Below are 18,032 nucleotides of genomic sequence, written 5' to 3' on the forward strand. Positions count from 1 at the left end.
CTTTAAAATARCCTCTCAAGGATCAGACCGTGCAGCCTCCTGCAGCCCCTGGCTGAGGTAGTGCTCCCACAATGATGTCAATGGGAGCCTTGCCCAAGGAAAGACTATAGGATTCAGCTGTATGTGAAGAAAGGGCTTSAAATTATGGAGCATGGGATCAGGATAAGACTTTATATTTCAAACATATATTTATTTTTTTTACTAAATCACCGAAGAGTGTGGAGAGAAGAGCAGGATGTCACTTTGAAAAACCACATGGTGCTTTGATTTCCCAGCCGAGGTTGTGCATACTAAATATTTATAGAATCTAGTGATATTCTCTTCTTTCTGTTTATTCCTGTCACCCAGAGAAACTCTGGCCAAGCACCAATCAAATATCCAAGCAAGYACGGGGAAAGAGAGAAAACAGATCGTCAGTAGCTCGTAATTAGCAACCTAAACCTGGAAGGAGGCACTTGGGAAGCGCCTCTGATGCATCTGGATTCCAGCGTTCACCGCATGTCACGAGCAGTTTCGGAAATTGAGTTCTCAGTCTCTGCAAGGGGTAGGGAAGATACACACAACATTTTTGGCTAGACTGAGCAGGGGCATATGTGGAGCAGCTGCAAAAGCAGACAACCGTCTGCTCTCGGAGAGCAGCSTAGGAACAAAAACGCGTCTCTCAGYGATGACAGCTGACTTGCTCCTGGCGCTCCTGGGCAGGCTGTGTCTCCCTACCTGAGCAARCAGAGCTGCTGCATTTATTTTGCTTCAAATTAAAACAGTGCAGGGTCCTCCTTATCACCTTGTGGTTAGAAGAGTAGTTGAAGGAGCTACTGAGATACACAGAAGATCTTAGAAGGAGGAATATCTTATAAGGAATATCTTAAAAGGAGCTCATCTTCATATCCAAAGTCCAGCCTTGGTACAGACACCTTCATGTCTCTTTYCTTGGCAATCTTATTCCCTTCCCTGCATTTACCTTCTTGCCCTTTCCTTTTGGTGTGAGAGCTACCAATCTCTATCTACCCTTTCATTCTTCAGACATAGTTAAAGGATTTAAAAAAGCGTAACAAGCCCACAACTCAGTACACAGTATTTTACTAACAGGAGCAGCTTTCATGGTCAGTCACCCTCAGCATTACTTTAGACAGAATCTGGGATGCTGCTGGTGCACTTTCTACATAGATGTTGCTGCTGTACTCAGTATAAATCAGAGAGGTCTTATAAACATTATGTAGGGTGGAAGTCACCTACTTTTGCATGTAGATATAAGTAACTTCAAATTAATAATACATTTTTGYATAACACAAAAATAACATTAATTTCAGAATCAAATTGAAGCTATCAACTAAAGTTGTATCTTCAATATGGAAATTTCTTTTGTTTTTATAAAGATAATTGCATTTTACTATGAAATTGGTGCTCAAAAGTTCCTGTCTCTATCATTGAAACGACTACTTATTATGAAAAACATACTTATTGGATGTTGCCAAAAGTGCAATAACCACACATCTGTTATTCTTCAACCATAAATTTTCTAAAACATTTGATATTTACTTAACATATAATAACAGTTATTAAATTTTTCTTAAGTCTGTTTTGTGGAACCATAATGTAAAGCATTGCACACATAGAAGAAGCACCACGGGAAAAAATGCACAAAGGGAACAGAAGTGTTGTTAGTAGCTGAGTACTTACTAGTCAATTAGAAATTACAGCTCAGAGAAGCATAGGAAGACTGTAAGTCTGGAAACCCTGAAGTACAAAGAGTTTTAAGCGGTCCAACGGCATTAATTTAAAGTTTTAAAATTATTGCATCATGGACAGGTCAACAAATATGTAAAAAGAGAAGACATTTCTGTATTCACTGCTGAATCTACTAGACAAAGACATAAACTTCATCATCTGGTAGCTCAAATTAGAGAAATTTAGGTGTTTAAAAAAGACCTTCTTTTGGTTTTAATTTTCTGCAGTGTGGCAGCATTTCACCAGTGCTGGTGGTGGCTCTTCACAGGCTCTGCACTGCAAGGCTCATGGCAGACATGAGCTGGAAAGACGCTACGGACTGTGTTACAGGAGAAGACCAACTCAGTGACTGAACTGATCCTCTTTCCCTTTGAATTTTAACAGGCATTAAACTCATTGTGCATTAAACTCTCTTTAATTGCCAGAGTAGCCAGGAAACARGARCAKYCACTGTTAATTGTTCATAACTACTCCACTTTTTTGAGATTTTGAGTGAGTCTTCCAGCAACATGACACAAGGAAATGGCCTCAAGCTGTGCCAGGGGAGGTTCAAGTTGGACATCAGGAAGAATTCCTTCACTGAAAGGRTGGTTAAGCATTGGAATGGGCTGTGCAGGAAAGCAGTAGAGTCATCACCCATGGAAGGGTACAAGAAATGACTGGATGTGGCACTTAATGCTATGGTTTAGTTGACAAGGTGGTGTTTGCTTGAAGGATGAACTCTATGATCTTGGAAGTCTTTTCCAGCCTTTATGATCTGGGAAGTCTTTTCCAGCCTTATTGATTCCATTATGCGATGATTTCCACTGGGACCTGAATATGACTGAAAAAATCTCAACCCACCTAGATGAACAATGCCTTCTAAAACACATTTTCAGTCATGTTTGGAACAAAGTACAAGAAAGCTGACTGCTTTCCAGACATTTTCAAGCATGTGTGGGTGCAATCTTAACATTCACCAATAATGAAGAATCCCATGCTAACAGCTGCAAAAAAAGTCACCCTGTTTATCCATAAATCTACTTGCTTTGGCTTAGTAAAGATTTCTTAAAAAAAAAAAAACAAAAAAACAAACATTAAGGAGGCAGCTTTCTTGAAGTGAAAGTATCACACATGCTCAGTATTTTAAACCATGTTTCTTGCAGCAGAGCACAATACAATGCAATACAATATTTTTCCTAAATCTCAAAATTGCTCCTTAATATTCATCAGAAAATACAGTTRGGCACTGCAGTCTAGATCATCGTGGACAAAGGTGGTGACTACCACAGTATGTTACAATTAGCCTATTTGTAATGTTTCAAAAGACAATCAATAAAATAAAGGCCTTCTTTATATCTGTCAAACCCACATATAATCCTTTTAATTGAAAAGCTCTTAACTCCAGTCATTTCCTGGATATAAAGCTACTTCACTYGAGCTCCAGCATTTTTAATTTCCCTTGCATTGAAAAGCAGCGTCCTCAGCTCACAATGCTTACATAAAAGCCTCACAGTCAGGTCTCTTGGTGCCACACAATGGTTTTCAGGATATGAAGACAACAGTAATGTAAACACTCTACTGTTGCAGAATAAACACCATGTAGCCACAAAGCAGTGATGACATCACCTGTAAATTATATGGGATTAATTTTCTGCAATGTAAACGGACTGTCTACATYTCCTGATCCTCAACCCACTCTAAAACAGCTTGTTGAGAACAATTTATATGAATCTTCCAGTTTWAAAGCAAAGGTAATTCCTCCTTAGGGCATTACTTCATGTCTCTCCTTTTGAGTATCTAAAAATCTTGCTTCCTCCCTCCTGAATGAGAATATCCTTGCTCAAACAACACATTTAAAGATTATTGATATTTCACAGCTGACTTAGGTGTGCCTAAGTCAAAAGCTAGCAGAGAATAGAATTTTAAATAGCCAGACATGCTGCTGCTGCTTTTTTTCCCTAGAGTTGATATAAATAACAGAAGAACAGCTGTATTGGATCAGAGCTAACATAGATGTAGCCCACTAACCTGTCTCTCTTGGTGGCCAAAAAGGGATTCCTACTGAAGAGAATAAGATTAGGGAAAGGATGTAGTGATACATCCCTAGAATAATTTCTCAGCTCTGAGAGATCTGCAGACCTGGGGTTTCTACTTCTGTGACTGCAAGTTAAGTGTTATTCTAGCCTCTAGGTATTACATATAGCTGTGTATTTGCTTTGGATACAAAAAATACTGAGCTTAAGCAATAATAGACAATATGATATTAAGCATATATTGGTATAAATTCATTAATACAGAATTCCACATTAATGTTGCTCACTAATCTTTTAGTCAACCAACATGAGAAGCTGTGGATGCCCCACACCTCGTGTTATAGGCCAGGCTGAATGGGCTCTAAACAATGCATGGCAGGGGTGTAGGAACTAGATGATCTTTAAGGTACCTTATAACCCAAGCCATTCTCTGATTTTATGACATATTCCTGCCATTAAAAATCCTGTGTTAAAAATATARGTAAAATATTGACTATTACTATTTTAAAACCCCAAATCTTAATTATTCTATCTGTGTGAAGGACTTATCTTCCCTTTWTTGTCCTTACTGGTTCTTTGAAAAAGCTGGTGAGAGAACAAATTTGCTTCTATGACTGTGGCAAGCAAAGCACATTCAGATCCTCACCTCATCTGTGCTAACTAATGTGCTGCTTCAAATAAAGTTACCCCAGGGTGGCAGTCAATCTCTCGAGGTGCAGAAGTGCTGTCTGRAAGCCTTTCTGCTTTTCAGACTGGAGTGGCAATAATGGGGTGTGCATAGTAATCTCTTGTACATATTTGTCAGCTGTCAGGCAGCCTTCTCAGCTGTAATTCAGTCTGTTAGAAATTCTCCATCKTTCATGTGGTACATACATTGCATACACACACCTAGTATGGATTCTCCTTGGTTTGAAACATTTCAGGAGTTGGAAATCGACACCACAGAACTTCTACTGAACTCAGCTAAAATGACATTGATGCTTTCCATTCTCACTTTCAAAACACAGACACAGTATCAATTCACCATAGAACTCATCAAAGCTTTCTTTTTTCATTCTCATGGAGTCAAACAGCACCATCAGGTGCTAATTCATAACTTGGGTGATGAAAGAATCAACAGTTTATTGTAGTGCCCTGCAGACAGCTGTGGTATCATGCTGAATGAAATGCTCATCAAGAAATGAAATTGGATGTAACTTGAGAAAAAAGCATAGCYTGTTTMAAAGAAAAACCTTTGAGGACACCAAACTCAGCAACAGAGAAAATTTCATTTCCAATAAAATCCAAAACTTCAAGCAGAGAGCAGATTCTTCTGCTTACCATTTGCAGAAGTATAAAGATGACATTGAGCATCTGAATCCCTCTTTACATCACTCTTTACTGGACTTGGCCTAGTTTAATTTACAAGACAGATGCATTTCTGGTATGATGACCCTGTGGCTAAATTTGTCTGCAAGAAGTTCTTGCACTTGAGGAATGCTGCATATTGAATTTTCCTCTGATGCTGAATAGCTCTCTGCCAGCTTTGCTGCTCTTTCAACTTCATTTACTTTTGTCAACTCATATGTCAGAGATTAGAAGTTTCATGGAAAAAAATAATATGAGTGCTATTTTCATTTTAAGTAAGACTTGTGGCCAAAAAACGTGTCCCTGTTTTTAATACTAGCATGCTGCATGCTGTATCATCACCAGCAAACAACATTACAGCCAAGTTTGCATGATGAATAAATTGCTTCAGATCGACTGGGGAAAGAGAAGAAGACACAAACAGAAAAGCTGAACACATKATGTGAATGACACCCCATGACTTCCACTCCAGATTTGAGGTCAATGATAAATTCAATTAACTCAAATAAACAATTGTGCAAATTTGCCTGTGCAGGTTTTATTCCTTAACTTTTTTGTACTGATAAGGAAATAAATTTATGGCTTACCTTTCAAAACCAATCTGCCGTAATGTTTTCTCCCACGTTGAACCTGKACAAAGAGGAGAAAAAGCACCCTTAGTTAAGAGCCTTTTTTGTGTGAACACTCTTTTCCTTTCCTTGTGCAGCTGGGATCTGTATATTAAGGAGATTTTTCCACCCCTAGAGAAGTACTTGTGAATAACACATATTATCCTCAGAGTGGAGAACTGTTGAGAGAGGCTACCACAGGGTGACATAACAGTGAGGGGGCATCAGCCTACACAGCTCCTTTACATTGCAGATTCATGCCAGAGCTCACTGCAGCTCCAAGGGTGGTCTCCTCTGCTACAGCAATGTCATCTGGAAGTGCTGAGCTGGCATCTCACATCACGCACTCTTCACATTTCAGCTTTTCATTTTACTGTGGTGTTCGCCTGGTTCTTGTTGAAAGTTTTACAGCTCCTTCTGAAATCCTTCTAAAATCTGAAATCATTTTATTTTTAARTGAAAGCATGAAGGTGTATTCCTCCTTTTTTGTTTAACCCTTCATACTTATACGAGCATCTGCAAAGCACTCTTTCTCAAAACAATCAAGGACTCAGCCCCACAAACTACTCAAATATAGTACTACTCAATAACAGACTCCAAAGAATTGCTCCCAATATTTTTGATGCACTTAATTTTACCTAGATTTTCTCCAAAATACCCCCCACCCCCCCACACACACACTGCAGTTATTAGGTGGTTGGTTTTCAGCTCTTGGTAGTTTTTTTTTCTTTTTGCCAGCCTCTTTATTTTTTCTGCTATTATGAGGTTGTTGTAAATACAGGCTATTGAGAGAAGAAATATCACAAGTCATGCAGGTCTGCTAGACAAAATAAGGAAGACCCATGAAGCTGGGTTGTAATTTGCTCTCTGTCTTTTTATATTCCTGTGGGAAATGCAAATGACTGCATGCCACGTAAGCAACTAYAATTCTTTTTGAATGATTCATCTGAATTGTTCATTTAATTCTCAAAATCAGAGAAGTGACAATAATTCCAGTTGCTGATGGATTCCATCACCTAAAGGGAAATAAAAATTAGGAACGAAAAGATTCCCTGTGAGTGACATTAAGCAGCACTTTTAATTATCCCCTTCAGTACAAAGCAGGCAGGGATTTCAGGCCCATGTCCAGCAAAGCACGCAGTGGTAAGGGACTTCAAAAAACACACAGTGGTAAGACATTTCAAAAGTGAGGTGGAGAAAGCTCTACCTTCACTTTATGGAAAAKGCAAGAAGGAAAATTATTTTCCAGAATACAATGCTCATTGTTTCATCAGTACCAAGAGCTTCTACWGTGGCACCTGTATTTGCCTGAGGTGTGGAGAGACCTCTGCCTGCACAACTGCGTACATACAATACCTCTCATCACACTGAGTTAATCTTTTATGAAAAGAAGTCCTCTAGAGACACCTCTAATGCAGGATAACAGATACTCTCACACATTTATTTCAAATAAATGTGAAAAACAAAAATACTGTGTAGCACAATGAACTATGAACATCTGATTGAGATAAATAAGGACCCAGTCCATTAATGTCGTTCTGTTATAAGTTATTCCCAATCCCACTACCTTCTGCATACCCCTGGAATGTAAACTGGTTTCACACAGCGTCAGTGAGTTAATCCATTGTTAAAAAGATGACTGTGCCACTCCACAGGTAAGTGCAGGGCAGACACAAGCAATCCTCCATACATTGCATGCAATCCTGCTGTCTCTGTAAGAATAGCCAATGGTTTTTGAAGCCTGAAGATTTGAAGAGTGTTGAAAAAAACAAATCTCAACAGCACTTCCTAAAGCAAAAACCAATACTGGCATCTTTAGTCAGAGTTTCTATGCCTTCCACTGTTACGTATAATAGTGTATGAACTTTTCATCCCATGACTGGCTACACTTCATTTGTATTAGACAGAGAGAATCCTACTGAGGAGAGAGGGGACAGAAAGAGGGAGACAGGGAAAAAGCTATAGAGGAAAGGAAATTGGGTCTCCATTGGCTTGAAATAATGTTTTGTCTGCAGCTGGCCACCAGAATACTCTTTGAAATGCATCTGACTCCTCTGAAGCAAAGCCTGCCAAGAACACAACTAACATTTCCTATTAAAAAAAATACATCCTTTTTATAGAGTCTTATTTTCAAATGTTTATGGTCTAAACATTTTGTTTTAAGACTTGCCAATTCCATTCACAATAGTATCAACTTCTACACCACACTAAGAGCCAAAAGTAAATACCCTGAGGTAACAGCAGCATTAAAAAGAATAGTGCTATTMAAAYTCTAGAAAACCTATTATTTGATTTAAACCTTACCCGTTGCTTCCAAAACATAAAACAGGATTTAAGTCACGTAATTCTCATTAAAATAAAAAAAAAGGAGTTATTCAAGAATTAAAGACTTGATCCTGCTCCCAAGGAAATCAATAGGAATTCAGCTGTTCAAATCAGTCTTTCTCTCTGCTGGGACTGTGGAAAATAGTCACCTGTTGACTTTCAGAATCAATCAACTACTACACTTGAGTCACTGAATTTAGTTGGCTTCCCTCTGCTTTCTTTTTTTTTAACCACCATGACAAAAATACCATAACTGTTTATAAGAATGCCTTAATCTGCTACCATGTAATTAAGCTTTTTTTTTCCAAATATTTTCTCCAGAGTGCCTGACCATTCTCATTTATTCCAAAAATTCTGTTTCACATTAACAGCTCTAGCTTTAAAATCCTTCAAAAACATAAAGCATAATGCGCTTCCAGATTTTCTGCTCACATTTAACAGGAACAGTGGTAACACAGCTACCATGCTCACATACGCACTAAATGAAATCCTAGCAAAAGAATGAGAATATAAGAATATGAGATTTAATAAGATAAAATAAATARAAGTTGCCTTTTTTGACAGATAGGCTTTCACTCACATGGCAGTTTCCATTTTTAGTTTGGTTTGGTTACAACACTCTGCTTACTATGAACTTACTATGGGAGAGGGGACTCACTTCACAAAACACAAAGATCCTTTGCTGCTGAAGTGCACTGGGGGGCATAGGGAAACTCAGAATAACATACAGAATCAAAGAATCATGGAATACCAGGAAAGGACTTCAAGGATCATGTGGCCCAACCTTTCTTGACAAAAACACGGGCTAGACAAGATGGCTCAGCACCCTATCTAGCTCAATCTTAAAAGTGATCAATGGTGGGGAAAAACACGGGCTAAGAGATTTCGATGCTTTCATGGAGGTTGCACATCTATCCACTTTGAGCCCTATCATGCTCTGTCTGCCCCTACTGCAGGGATCTGTAGCTGCTCAGGGACAAGTCTGGCATGCATTGCAAATCAAATTCATGCCTCCTATGCCATTCCCATACATGAAGGTCCCTGTGGATCCTGTGGTCCCTATGATTGTGTGCAGTGATTACSCACAGCCTGCTGCCTTCTCCTTTCTCCAGAGTTAGTGCCTGCATGATGAACTACATGCCTGTGCCTGACTCTGCTCTCGAGGCCTTCTAACAGTTAGAATAATAATTCTTGCATTCTTTTCTCACTGTGATCTGACATRAGGACCAGAGGGGAAAAAACACGGCTTAACTGAACCAAAAGATACTGTTTGACATTTTTCCATAAGTATTAATTGAGCCTCTCAGAATTCAAGCATACAATCAGAATAATATGAACATCTCCAAGGCCTGGAATAGGAAAAAATATCTGCTAATTCCATCAGTCCACAGCTGAAAAGGTTTTTCTGGAGCCTTGTAGTGGGGTAACACAGAGAGCCACCCAGGCTTTCTGAAGGAACAAGCAAGGTGCCAGACATACCACAGCCACACTTAGCTCATGAGTTACATGCAGGTGTGATGCACATAAACCTCTTATGATGCTTCAGAAACAGGCAGATATTCCTGGAATAGTAACTTCAGCAATCTTTATCCTAACACCTTGAAGGAAAAGAATTTCAGGAGAACAACTGAATTTGTAATGATCAGAATATTCCTGTTGATTTAAAAAACTTTTATCTTAAGCCTGTGAAACTTACTAGTATTCTCCAAACCATGAGGAAAAAAAAAAAAAAAAAAGGAAAAAACCCTTTCATATATTCAAGAGATAAAAACCAGTGATACAGAATACTCCAGAAATGGAAAAAAAACACTTTGCTAAACCTTTCCATTGCAGGGGCTGCTTCTCAACCCTGCTTCTCAGACAACAGAAAACAGGGCAGAAGTTCTGCCTGAGGACCTGAGTACCTTGAATGCACAKCTTAAAGCTCTCAGCAAACTGGGTGAACCTACTGGCTTGTCCTGTTAGTTTATGTTTTGGTAGAGACACACATACTAAATAAACTGTTCAGCAGYTTGCAGTCTATTTTCAATGGATTGGGAAACACAGCTCTGCTGTATATTCTCCTTCACCACCTTAGTATTTACTAGCAAGTGACTAATAAGTATTGTAATTACTAACAGGCCGAAATGTACACAACTACAATTGACAAAAACTGCTTTATTTGGAACATATTTGTTTCAGCAGTCTTTACAGTTGTTTGTTCCTAGTAGCAAGCTTCTATTTTCTTCCAAACATTTTTTTTTTCAGAAATCACACTTTTTTTGCTTTTTAAAAAATATAAACCCACAGGTTTTATGAAACCAAACAGTAGTTTTGACTAGAGAAATGGACATGGCATAGGAAAGAACTTTTTCTTACCGCTGCACAGTACCATAAAGTTACTGTTAACATTTATTTACCTGCACATTGGCTATCCAATGGCTAGTTAGAAGCAACGTGACTCTTACAGAAATAATAATTTCTCTCACGTGAAGACATCAGACAATGCTACCTTGGCATTTAACATTAATACATCTATTCTGAGAAATAACTCTTAGACTTCCTCTTCCCTTGATTCAACTTACCTAGGCTTCATCCTGCACTCATCACTTTGTAATTTCATCACCAATTTATCATCTGGGATAATGGCATCACTTTCTTTTAGTATCACGTCTCCTGGTATGGCATTTTACTACTCTGCTGTGCTCTTGCTGATGTTTTAATTCAGACCTGGTGAATATTTCTTGGGCAARTCTCTTGCCATGCTTTGGTTTGCATGACAGAGAGATGTTCAAGTGCACAAATTGGATTCCGTTCACTTGAAATTTAAGGGACATAACTGCCGTGTTTCGGCCACCAGTGGCTTTTCTGTCTGTGTGACCAGGGCAGAGCTAATCCATAGTAAACTGCACACCAAACACATCAAATCATGGCAGCCAAGGACTCAGCACCAAATCCTTCACCCTGTATCACACAGTGCTGCTTGCTGAGACAGATGCAGCTCACTCCATCACTCCCTGTGCCCATTCTGGAGTGTTCCCAAAAAAGCTTGCCAGTTACAGTCACCCTGAGGGCCTGTACACCTTCAAGGTTGTTTTCTGGGCTGTATCCCATCCACTGCAGTGAGCCCAAGCCTTTCTACTGCTCTGATGTATAAACAGATCAGGACTGGATGCTCAGCACTGTCACACTCCCTGTAAAAGCCCAAGGAGCCAAATGTGTAAGGCACAACAGCAGATTATTTCATTATTAAAGCAGCTCCTCAAGAAGATAAAATAAGGAAAAATCTGGGTTGTTATGGTTTGCTRYGCATGCTAAAGAGACTAAAACTACMAGTAAAAAGAAGCTTAGGTGCAGTGGTCCAGAATTCTGTCTAGATGAAGAAAGTGATTGCTGACTACATACCAGGAAAGTCATATCAAGAAAAAAGATCAGATGTTGCAAGTCTTGCCTTCCACTCATACCAGCTTTCAACAGATTTTTTACTGAATAAAAAGAACAAATTTGATTCCTCCACAATAATGTCATGGGAAAGATTTACTGYGTATTTTCTCCTCTGAGGAAAATAATAAATTACTATCGTGAGATACAAAAATTGCTTTCCAATAAAAAAAGAAATCTTGACTCATTCTATGTTAACCGGAAAAATAATCATCATCAGAAATGTTAGTTCTCCTCTAAGGAGTTGTTAATGAGTGGGAACTTTTACTAATAAAAGGAGGAGGAATATAGAACAAAGTGCAATAGGACTGACACCACATTTGTGTGTRTGCACACATATGCATATTGCTTTAAAGTGAATATTAAGAAGACAAGGCCATGGTAAAGTGATTAGCAGCTCTATGTGAACAGCCACCTCTTCCAGCCTGTGGCTTCCCTGGGAACACTGGGGGTCCAGAAGTGTCAGTAGAGCTCTCACAGAGAAGTGGGGCCCTAAAGACAGCTGCTTCACAGGCCTAATTTTTTTTTTTTTTTTTTAATTTTTTAGTTTTTTGTGTCTTGACTAATGTTTAGAAATGGGAGTTTGGGGGAGCATTGCTYTTTTAATTTTGCCATTTAACTTAAGATTGGCAATACCATGTGAAACACCACTTGGTGCACCTGGGATAGAATTTGTCCAGCATCTTGCTGGAGGCAGTGGCAGATTCCAGCTCACTTTGCATGATGGTAAAACCCCTGTCTCTGAGCYTAATGCAAAGTCTATAGAAATAACTGGGAAGATTTTCATGGTGTTAACGGGTTTTGACAGTTTGCTGAAGTAAACAGCATTGAGGAACAGTAAAAAAAAAACAAATCAGGTTTTATACATGAAGATGACCTACTAATTAAACAGCAAGTTAAGAGATGTGTGGAAAAAAATTGGCTGAATTGCCTCACATATTATTTTAATCAGCTTTTCTTTGATGACAGGTTCCATAATTTTTGTAAGAATCATGATTTCTTTTATCTGCTAAAATATATCAGAAACACAGGCACTCTTCCCCTGCAACACACAAAAGCTTAAAACCACTCTTATTTTAACCTCATTTAATTTCAAATTTATTTTCTCAATCAGGCAGCAAAACAGCAAAACCCAAAGCACTAGAATATCCTTGGGGAATGTATTCCAGATGAAACCTGAGACAGCTAGCTAATGGAAAGGGCTTTYTTGCTTTTGTTTAATATTTTATTTATCTGTTTGTTTGCTGTAATGGTTGGTTAGTGGGTTTTAAACCAAATTTCCAAAGATACTGGAGATTTGAATTCATTTTGCCTTCTTTTACTTTGCTTTTTGAAATAGAACTGCCCCCCTTTCCCCATCACTGTAGACCACYTTAAAAGTGGATGAAGAAAAGGAAACCTCTTACAGAGCAGAACATTTGTAGGTTACCAGCACAGAATCCCACTAAGGGAATAAAGGGTAACAAATCAGATGGTCCTTGGATATGGTCAATCTCTTACTCTTTTTTACAGCAGAAAAYAGTGTCAGGGCTCTGGGGAGMAGCCTGGAAGGAAGGCTACTTTTCCTGCTGTTGCCCTGGGGACATCAGCCTTAAGTCAGAGGTCACAGAGTTTAAGAGCATCAGAGTTCACTCCAGACCCTCTGAAAAGGACAAATAATAATTTAATGAGTCCTTTTTCAAGTATGGAAGACTGGCTTTGCTTTTGTTGTCAAAGTAAAAGAAAACTTGTATTAAGTTTCATTTTTCATAAGCCGGAAGAAAATGAGACTTCTCTCCATTTTTATTGGCAGAGAAATTCTTGTCTCTTATCCCAAGCAACACTTCTCTTTCTGCTAAAGAGTATCTTAGAGGCAAGGTTTTACCTTCTGAGTGTGGCGGGCATCCTTCCAACTTCCAGAGCTACCCTCTGCTTAGTTTTATTGTAACATAATATACTGTTATGAATAATAACATCGACCCAGTTTCCTGCATGTTGAATGTGTGCAGTATGCCAGCGCGAGGAATTTGCTTTTCATTGTCTCATTTTCTCTTCTTGTCTCACCTGAAGGAGGGGAGGTGGGCAAAGGATTCTTCACGGATTTTTCAGCACAGACACATGGGAAGAGGAAAATAAATGACGGTGTGTCTGCAGTAGCACATCCATATCCAAGAATTTATGGATGGGATAAATGAGAATAGGAAACTAGGAAATCGTGTGCAGAAACAGGAGGGACATTATGACAACAAAACACAGCATTCCAACTAAACACACCATGTAAACCAGGCTTTTTCTCCAAAATTGCTGGGGTTTTAAACAATTTTTTCCTAAAGTTACTAAAGAAACATTTCATTCACATTCACTCACAGATTAAGGAAGCTTTCACACAGTATGATGAAGACAGCAATTTGTTGTTGTTAGGCATAAAGTCCTGGTCACATTCACAGCTTTCAGAAAAACCAAAACCAAAACCCACCCCAAAAGATTGTTTCAGTGACTAAAATGACACAAAGATCTGAAATGATGTGTGAAGGACAGTATCCAGAATAAACTTTAGAAAACAGGCTTGAGATGTGTACAAACTTAGCATACCGCCTTCCACAGAAGCAAAAAGCAGCACTTTCCTACTCCCCTCCTGTCTGCATGACATTAAGAGAAGGCAGCAGTGACTGCAGCAGGCATCAAGACATTTGGCTCACTCCCTGATGTCCCTTCAGAGAAGAAATCTGGATGCAGAAGGATCCTGCAGAAGCCCTGACACTGTTTTCTGCTGTGCTCTTCTAGGCAGTACAGGGTGAAGCAGGTACACAGACACAAACAACYAGGATAGGGCAACAACAGCAAAAGATGTTACTTTTCCTCCCTAGAAAATATGAAGATGCTTTATTTAGTTTAGCTGAAAGTACAAACATGTAAGCATTGAACAAAGKGTTTCTCTTGGTTTAATTTTCTTTCTCTTAACAGAGCTTACAATTCTGAGATATCACTCAAATTTTCACAAAGATCTAGTCTGTGAGACCAGAAAGGGCAAAGCTTTTCTGCCTTCCAGATCCCATTCCTCTCATTCAAGAGATAGCTGACTGTGTGGCTATAAGACTGCTCAGGGAAAACAAAAAAAAGGGAAAAGAAATAGAAGGCAGTGATGTGTAAGGCACAGATCTCAGCCCAATTCTTTGCTTCTAGAGACTGGTATTTTTAAAACRCTGCTGCCGCTCACTGGGAGAGGAGCCCGTACAGACAAGGGGGTGGTGAGGAGGAATTTGGGCAACTAAATCTGGTGAGACACACCAGCAGCACAGAGACCCACACACACCTACAACCCCTCCTTTCTACCCCACAAACACACAACTTTTGGCACCCCCTGCCAAGCCAGGAGAGACAGGAGTCATGCACTTTGCTGCCTGCAATCTGCTCCCCTCACACCTGGAACATCTGCTGGATTTCACTACTGCTGGCAGGGAACAAGGACCACGATATTACTGATCTGTGCTTTGCTCATGACCTGTGAAATAGCAACAGGCAAGCYACTAGGAGTACCCAGACAGGTTTCATAAGGATCCAGAGTTCTGTGATTGTTTTTAGTTTCATCTATAACAGATTGCAGGATTACATTCAGTGTACTAGGAGATCATTTCCYAACACTTAATTAGTATGCCACAAATAGCATGAGCACTATCAACAAATTAAAGAAATCACTGGGCTGCCTAATTTCCACTTTTAAAAGCACTCCATGCTTTTTATCTGCGTGTTTTAAACAGCTTACAAATAGTTTGCTCTTTCTGCAGTTACAGGCTTAATTAGGAGTATTAGAAGTAATTTCTCCCCATTTAGTTTGCTTGGCTAAGTCTAAGCCAAAAAAAAATCAGTAAAGGCACTGAAACTTTTGCCATTCTCACATGCTATTAGATGATAAGAGCATTCTCACACTTACTTTAAGTGTGGTTATTTTGTCCTCGTTGGAATGTGTTTTGAGTGCTTCATAAGGGTATTAAGAGAGTCRTACCTTTTGAGTAAATACTGGTGAGGACGATGAGCAGTAATAGTTTTCTACTCAGCAGGGATTTTTACGTTACAGAAACCACAGGAACTTTAGACGTGTGACTCTCAAATGCATTCTTAAACTGTGTGTTTTATTTATTCACGTGCTGCTTCATTAGAAGTGATATTACATCAGGCCTAATAGGGTAAGGACAAACATTTTATTGTTTGCTTCTTCCCAAAGATATGTGGCCAACAACAGCAACACTTMAAAGCTGCCATCAGCTGGCAAGTTTTTCCAATCCAGGCAGGTCTGAAGAACTGGAAGGTCCCACAGTGGGATCAGGATATCAAGTGATGGAACACAGGTGCAGTAGTAGAGAATAAGCAGTTTATAAATTATCTCCAAGGGTGCATTAAAAAACTTATTGGAAACATTCTTGTTCTGCTCAAAATAATACACAACAAAAATGCTACAGTTCAAGACAACTCGTCTAAAGTTGGCCCAGTTTTTGAAACTCTCTCACCTTAAACTTTTCTCTGCATTAATTTTAGAAAACAATACTCTATACCACTCTGGGCATCTTGGCAACATTTTCCACCAAGCATAAAGGCTATTAAAATTTCTTGTCTTTGCCAACATAGAGTATTTTTTATGCGGTTGCAAATGTGAACAGCATTCACAGCAGTGGGGGACACTATACCTGTACACAGTGAAATAAAAGCCAAGACACAAAGGAGAGAAAAARCCCCATTTGATAGGAAAATGGGCTGGAAGGTGTAAAAGAGATAGATTGCTAACAAAGAACAAGTCCTACATAAAAACATTGACTTCTATTGAAAAGAGGTGTGAATGTAAATGTTTGCATTAAATCTAAACTTAATTKAGATCTAAATTAATCTAAAGTTCAGTAAATCACCTTTTATCTGGAGTGACTTCTTCAAAGACACTTTGCATGAGAAAAATAAAATTCACAGTCTAAAACCTGCATAGCAATCTAACCACTAGTCTAGAAATGAAATTCAGTGGGGGAAATAATAATAATAAAAAAAAGCAATAATTCTGTATCAACACTCTGGTACATTCCTTTTCTACAGCCAGTGAATGCAAAGTAGTAAGACTTCAACCGGAGTCTCAGTAATATTTCAGCAAACTTTAAAAATTATATTTCCAGGGTGGATTTCCTCGAGTTTTTACATCTTTGATATCATCCCATGGGATGTGTGCACAGGACAGAATGATGAAATGATGCCTAACTGGTTCTGCTTATGGGGGAAGAGCGCTCCAGAGAAAAGGACAGGGAGCTCCAYGTACTATTGACAAAGCACATGGACRTGCAAGAGGGACTCACTTCAARAGGATGCTGCAATTGTTGGYGCTCGCAGATGTCTGCCTTWTATCACCTGGTCTCCAAAATCAGGCTGCAGAACATGATACTGATAGACAGTCATGATCTCACACCTCCCTCCATCTCAGAAAAAACCTGAAAAGCTGTAAAGTTAAGCACACCCATCCACAGCTAGATGCCCACCCCCTTGCACAATAGTGGAGGTTTGGCAGTAAAAATTGTATCACCAGGGCAAACACTCAGAAAATTGAAACTACAGGAACTACATGGAACAAAGCAGACCTGGAAAATATAACCCCGYCAGCAGATTCAGAAATCAGAGATTTTAAAGTGTCAATTTTACAGCAACATCACTCATTCTTAACAAAAGAGCAACATACAATAATGGGGGCAGTGGATGGCTTGGGAAATACACAATACAGCAGAGCTTCCAAGCTACTGGTCAGACTAGAAAAGTTTTGAGCAAAATCAAATTCTACTTGACAGATATTGTGGAACATGCCCCAACTGTCAAATCTTTCTAAATGTTATTTTATTATCAACAGTGTACCCCAAAAGCAGCAATTGTCACTGCCCAACCAAACAGGACCGATTTTATGATCCAAACATTTGGGCGTTTTACAAGGGGAAATCTGTTCACTGTTAAAAATTTATTCAAATTCACCTTATATTTTCTAGAATTTGAGTGAATCACATTGCTGGTAAGTCTTTACCACTACTGTTAYTTGCCCTTTATAGAAAAATAATTACATGTTCGTGGCCACATGTGCAACCCACGAAAGAGTGAACTGCATTCCCTCTTCTCCTCTTCCTGTGTTCCTCAACCCACTCTAGTATTCCACCTCTATAGTGGAGGGAAAATATGGACTCTTCATGACCATGACTTGAAGCACAAGACATGTCAAAAACTCTAGAAAGTCAAAATTTCTGAGGAAAGCAAGGTCATCTTTTCAGGAGGAAAAACTCATGGGAATCTCAAGAATAATCCACAAATAGTCCTTATGCCACTAAGGCTAGATGTGCAGACAAACAGAGAGAGGAGATATTTTATACATCCCAGTTCTCCACCTCTTTCCAAGGACAAAGATTACTAGGTCAAAGTCCCTGCACTAGGTCAGCCCCACCACCCAGTGTTCATTGCAATTGTGGAAGAGGAGCTGTATTCAAACTGCCCAAAAAATTTACTTCTCTCTCAAGTCATAAAAAACTGGTCTCAATCCAGTGTAAAGGAAAAAACCCTGAAAAAAACCCCCAAACAAACAAGCCCCTTAAAAACTACTCAA

The 18,032-nt window shown here is 39.1% G+C and overlaps 1 protein-coding gene across 2 annotated transcripts in view; it reads right to left on the reverse strand.

Annotated features, from left to right (window-relative positions):
* The window catches only part of PIEZO2 (piezo type mechanosensitive ion channel component 2), a 284,493-nt gene that overhangs the window by 143,756 nt on the left and 122,705 nt on the right, over window positions 1-18,032 (reverse strand). For both annotated transcript variants that reach the window (XM_057368929.1, XM_057368928.1), the window contains exon 4: window positions 5,678-5,720. In XM_057368929.1, coding sequence (XP_057224912.1) covers window positions 5,678-5,720 — 43 coding nt within the window. The remainder of the gene's footprint in view (window positions 1-5,677; window positions 5,721-18,032) is intronic.

This window comes from Malurus melanocephalus, unplaced genomic scaffold, assembly GCF_030028575.1.
Source record: "Malurus melanocephalus ecotype Western Australia unplaced genomic scaffold, MMel_1.1 scaffold_99, whole genome shotgun sequence".
Classification (NCBI taxonomy): Eukaryota; Metazoa; Chordata; class Aves; order Passeriformes; family Maluridae; genus Malurus; species Malurus melanocephalus.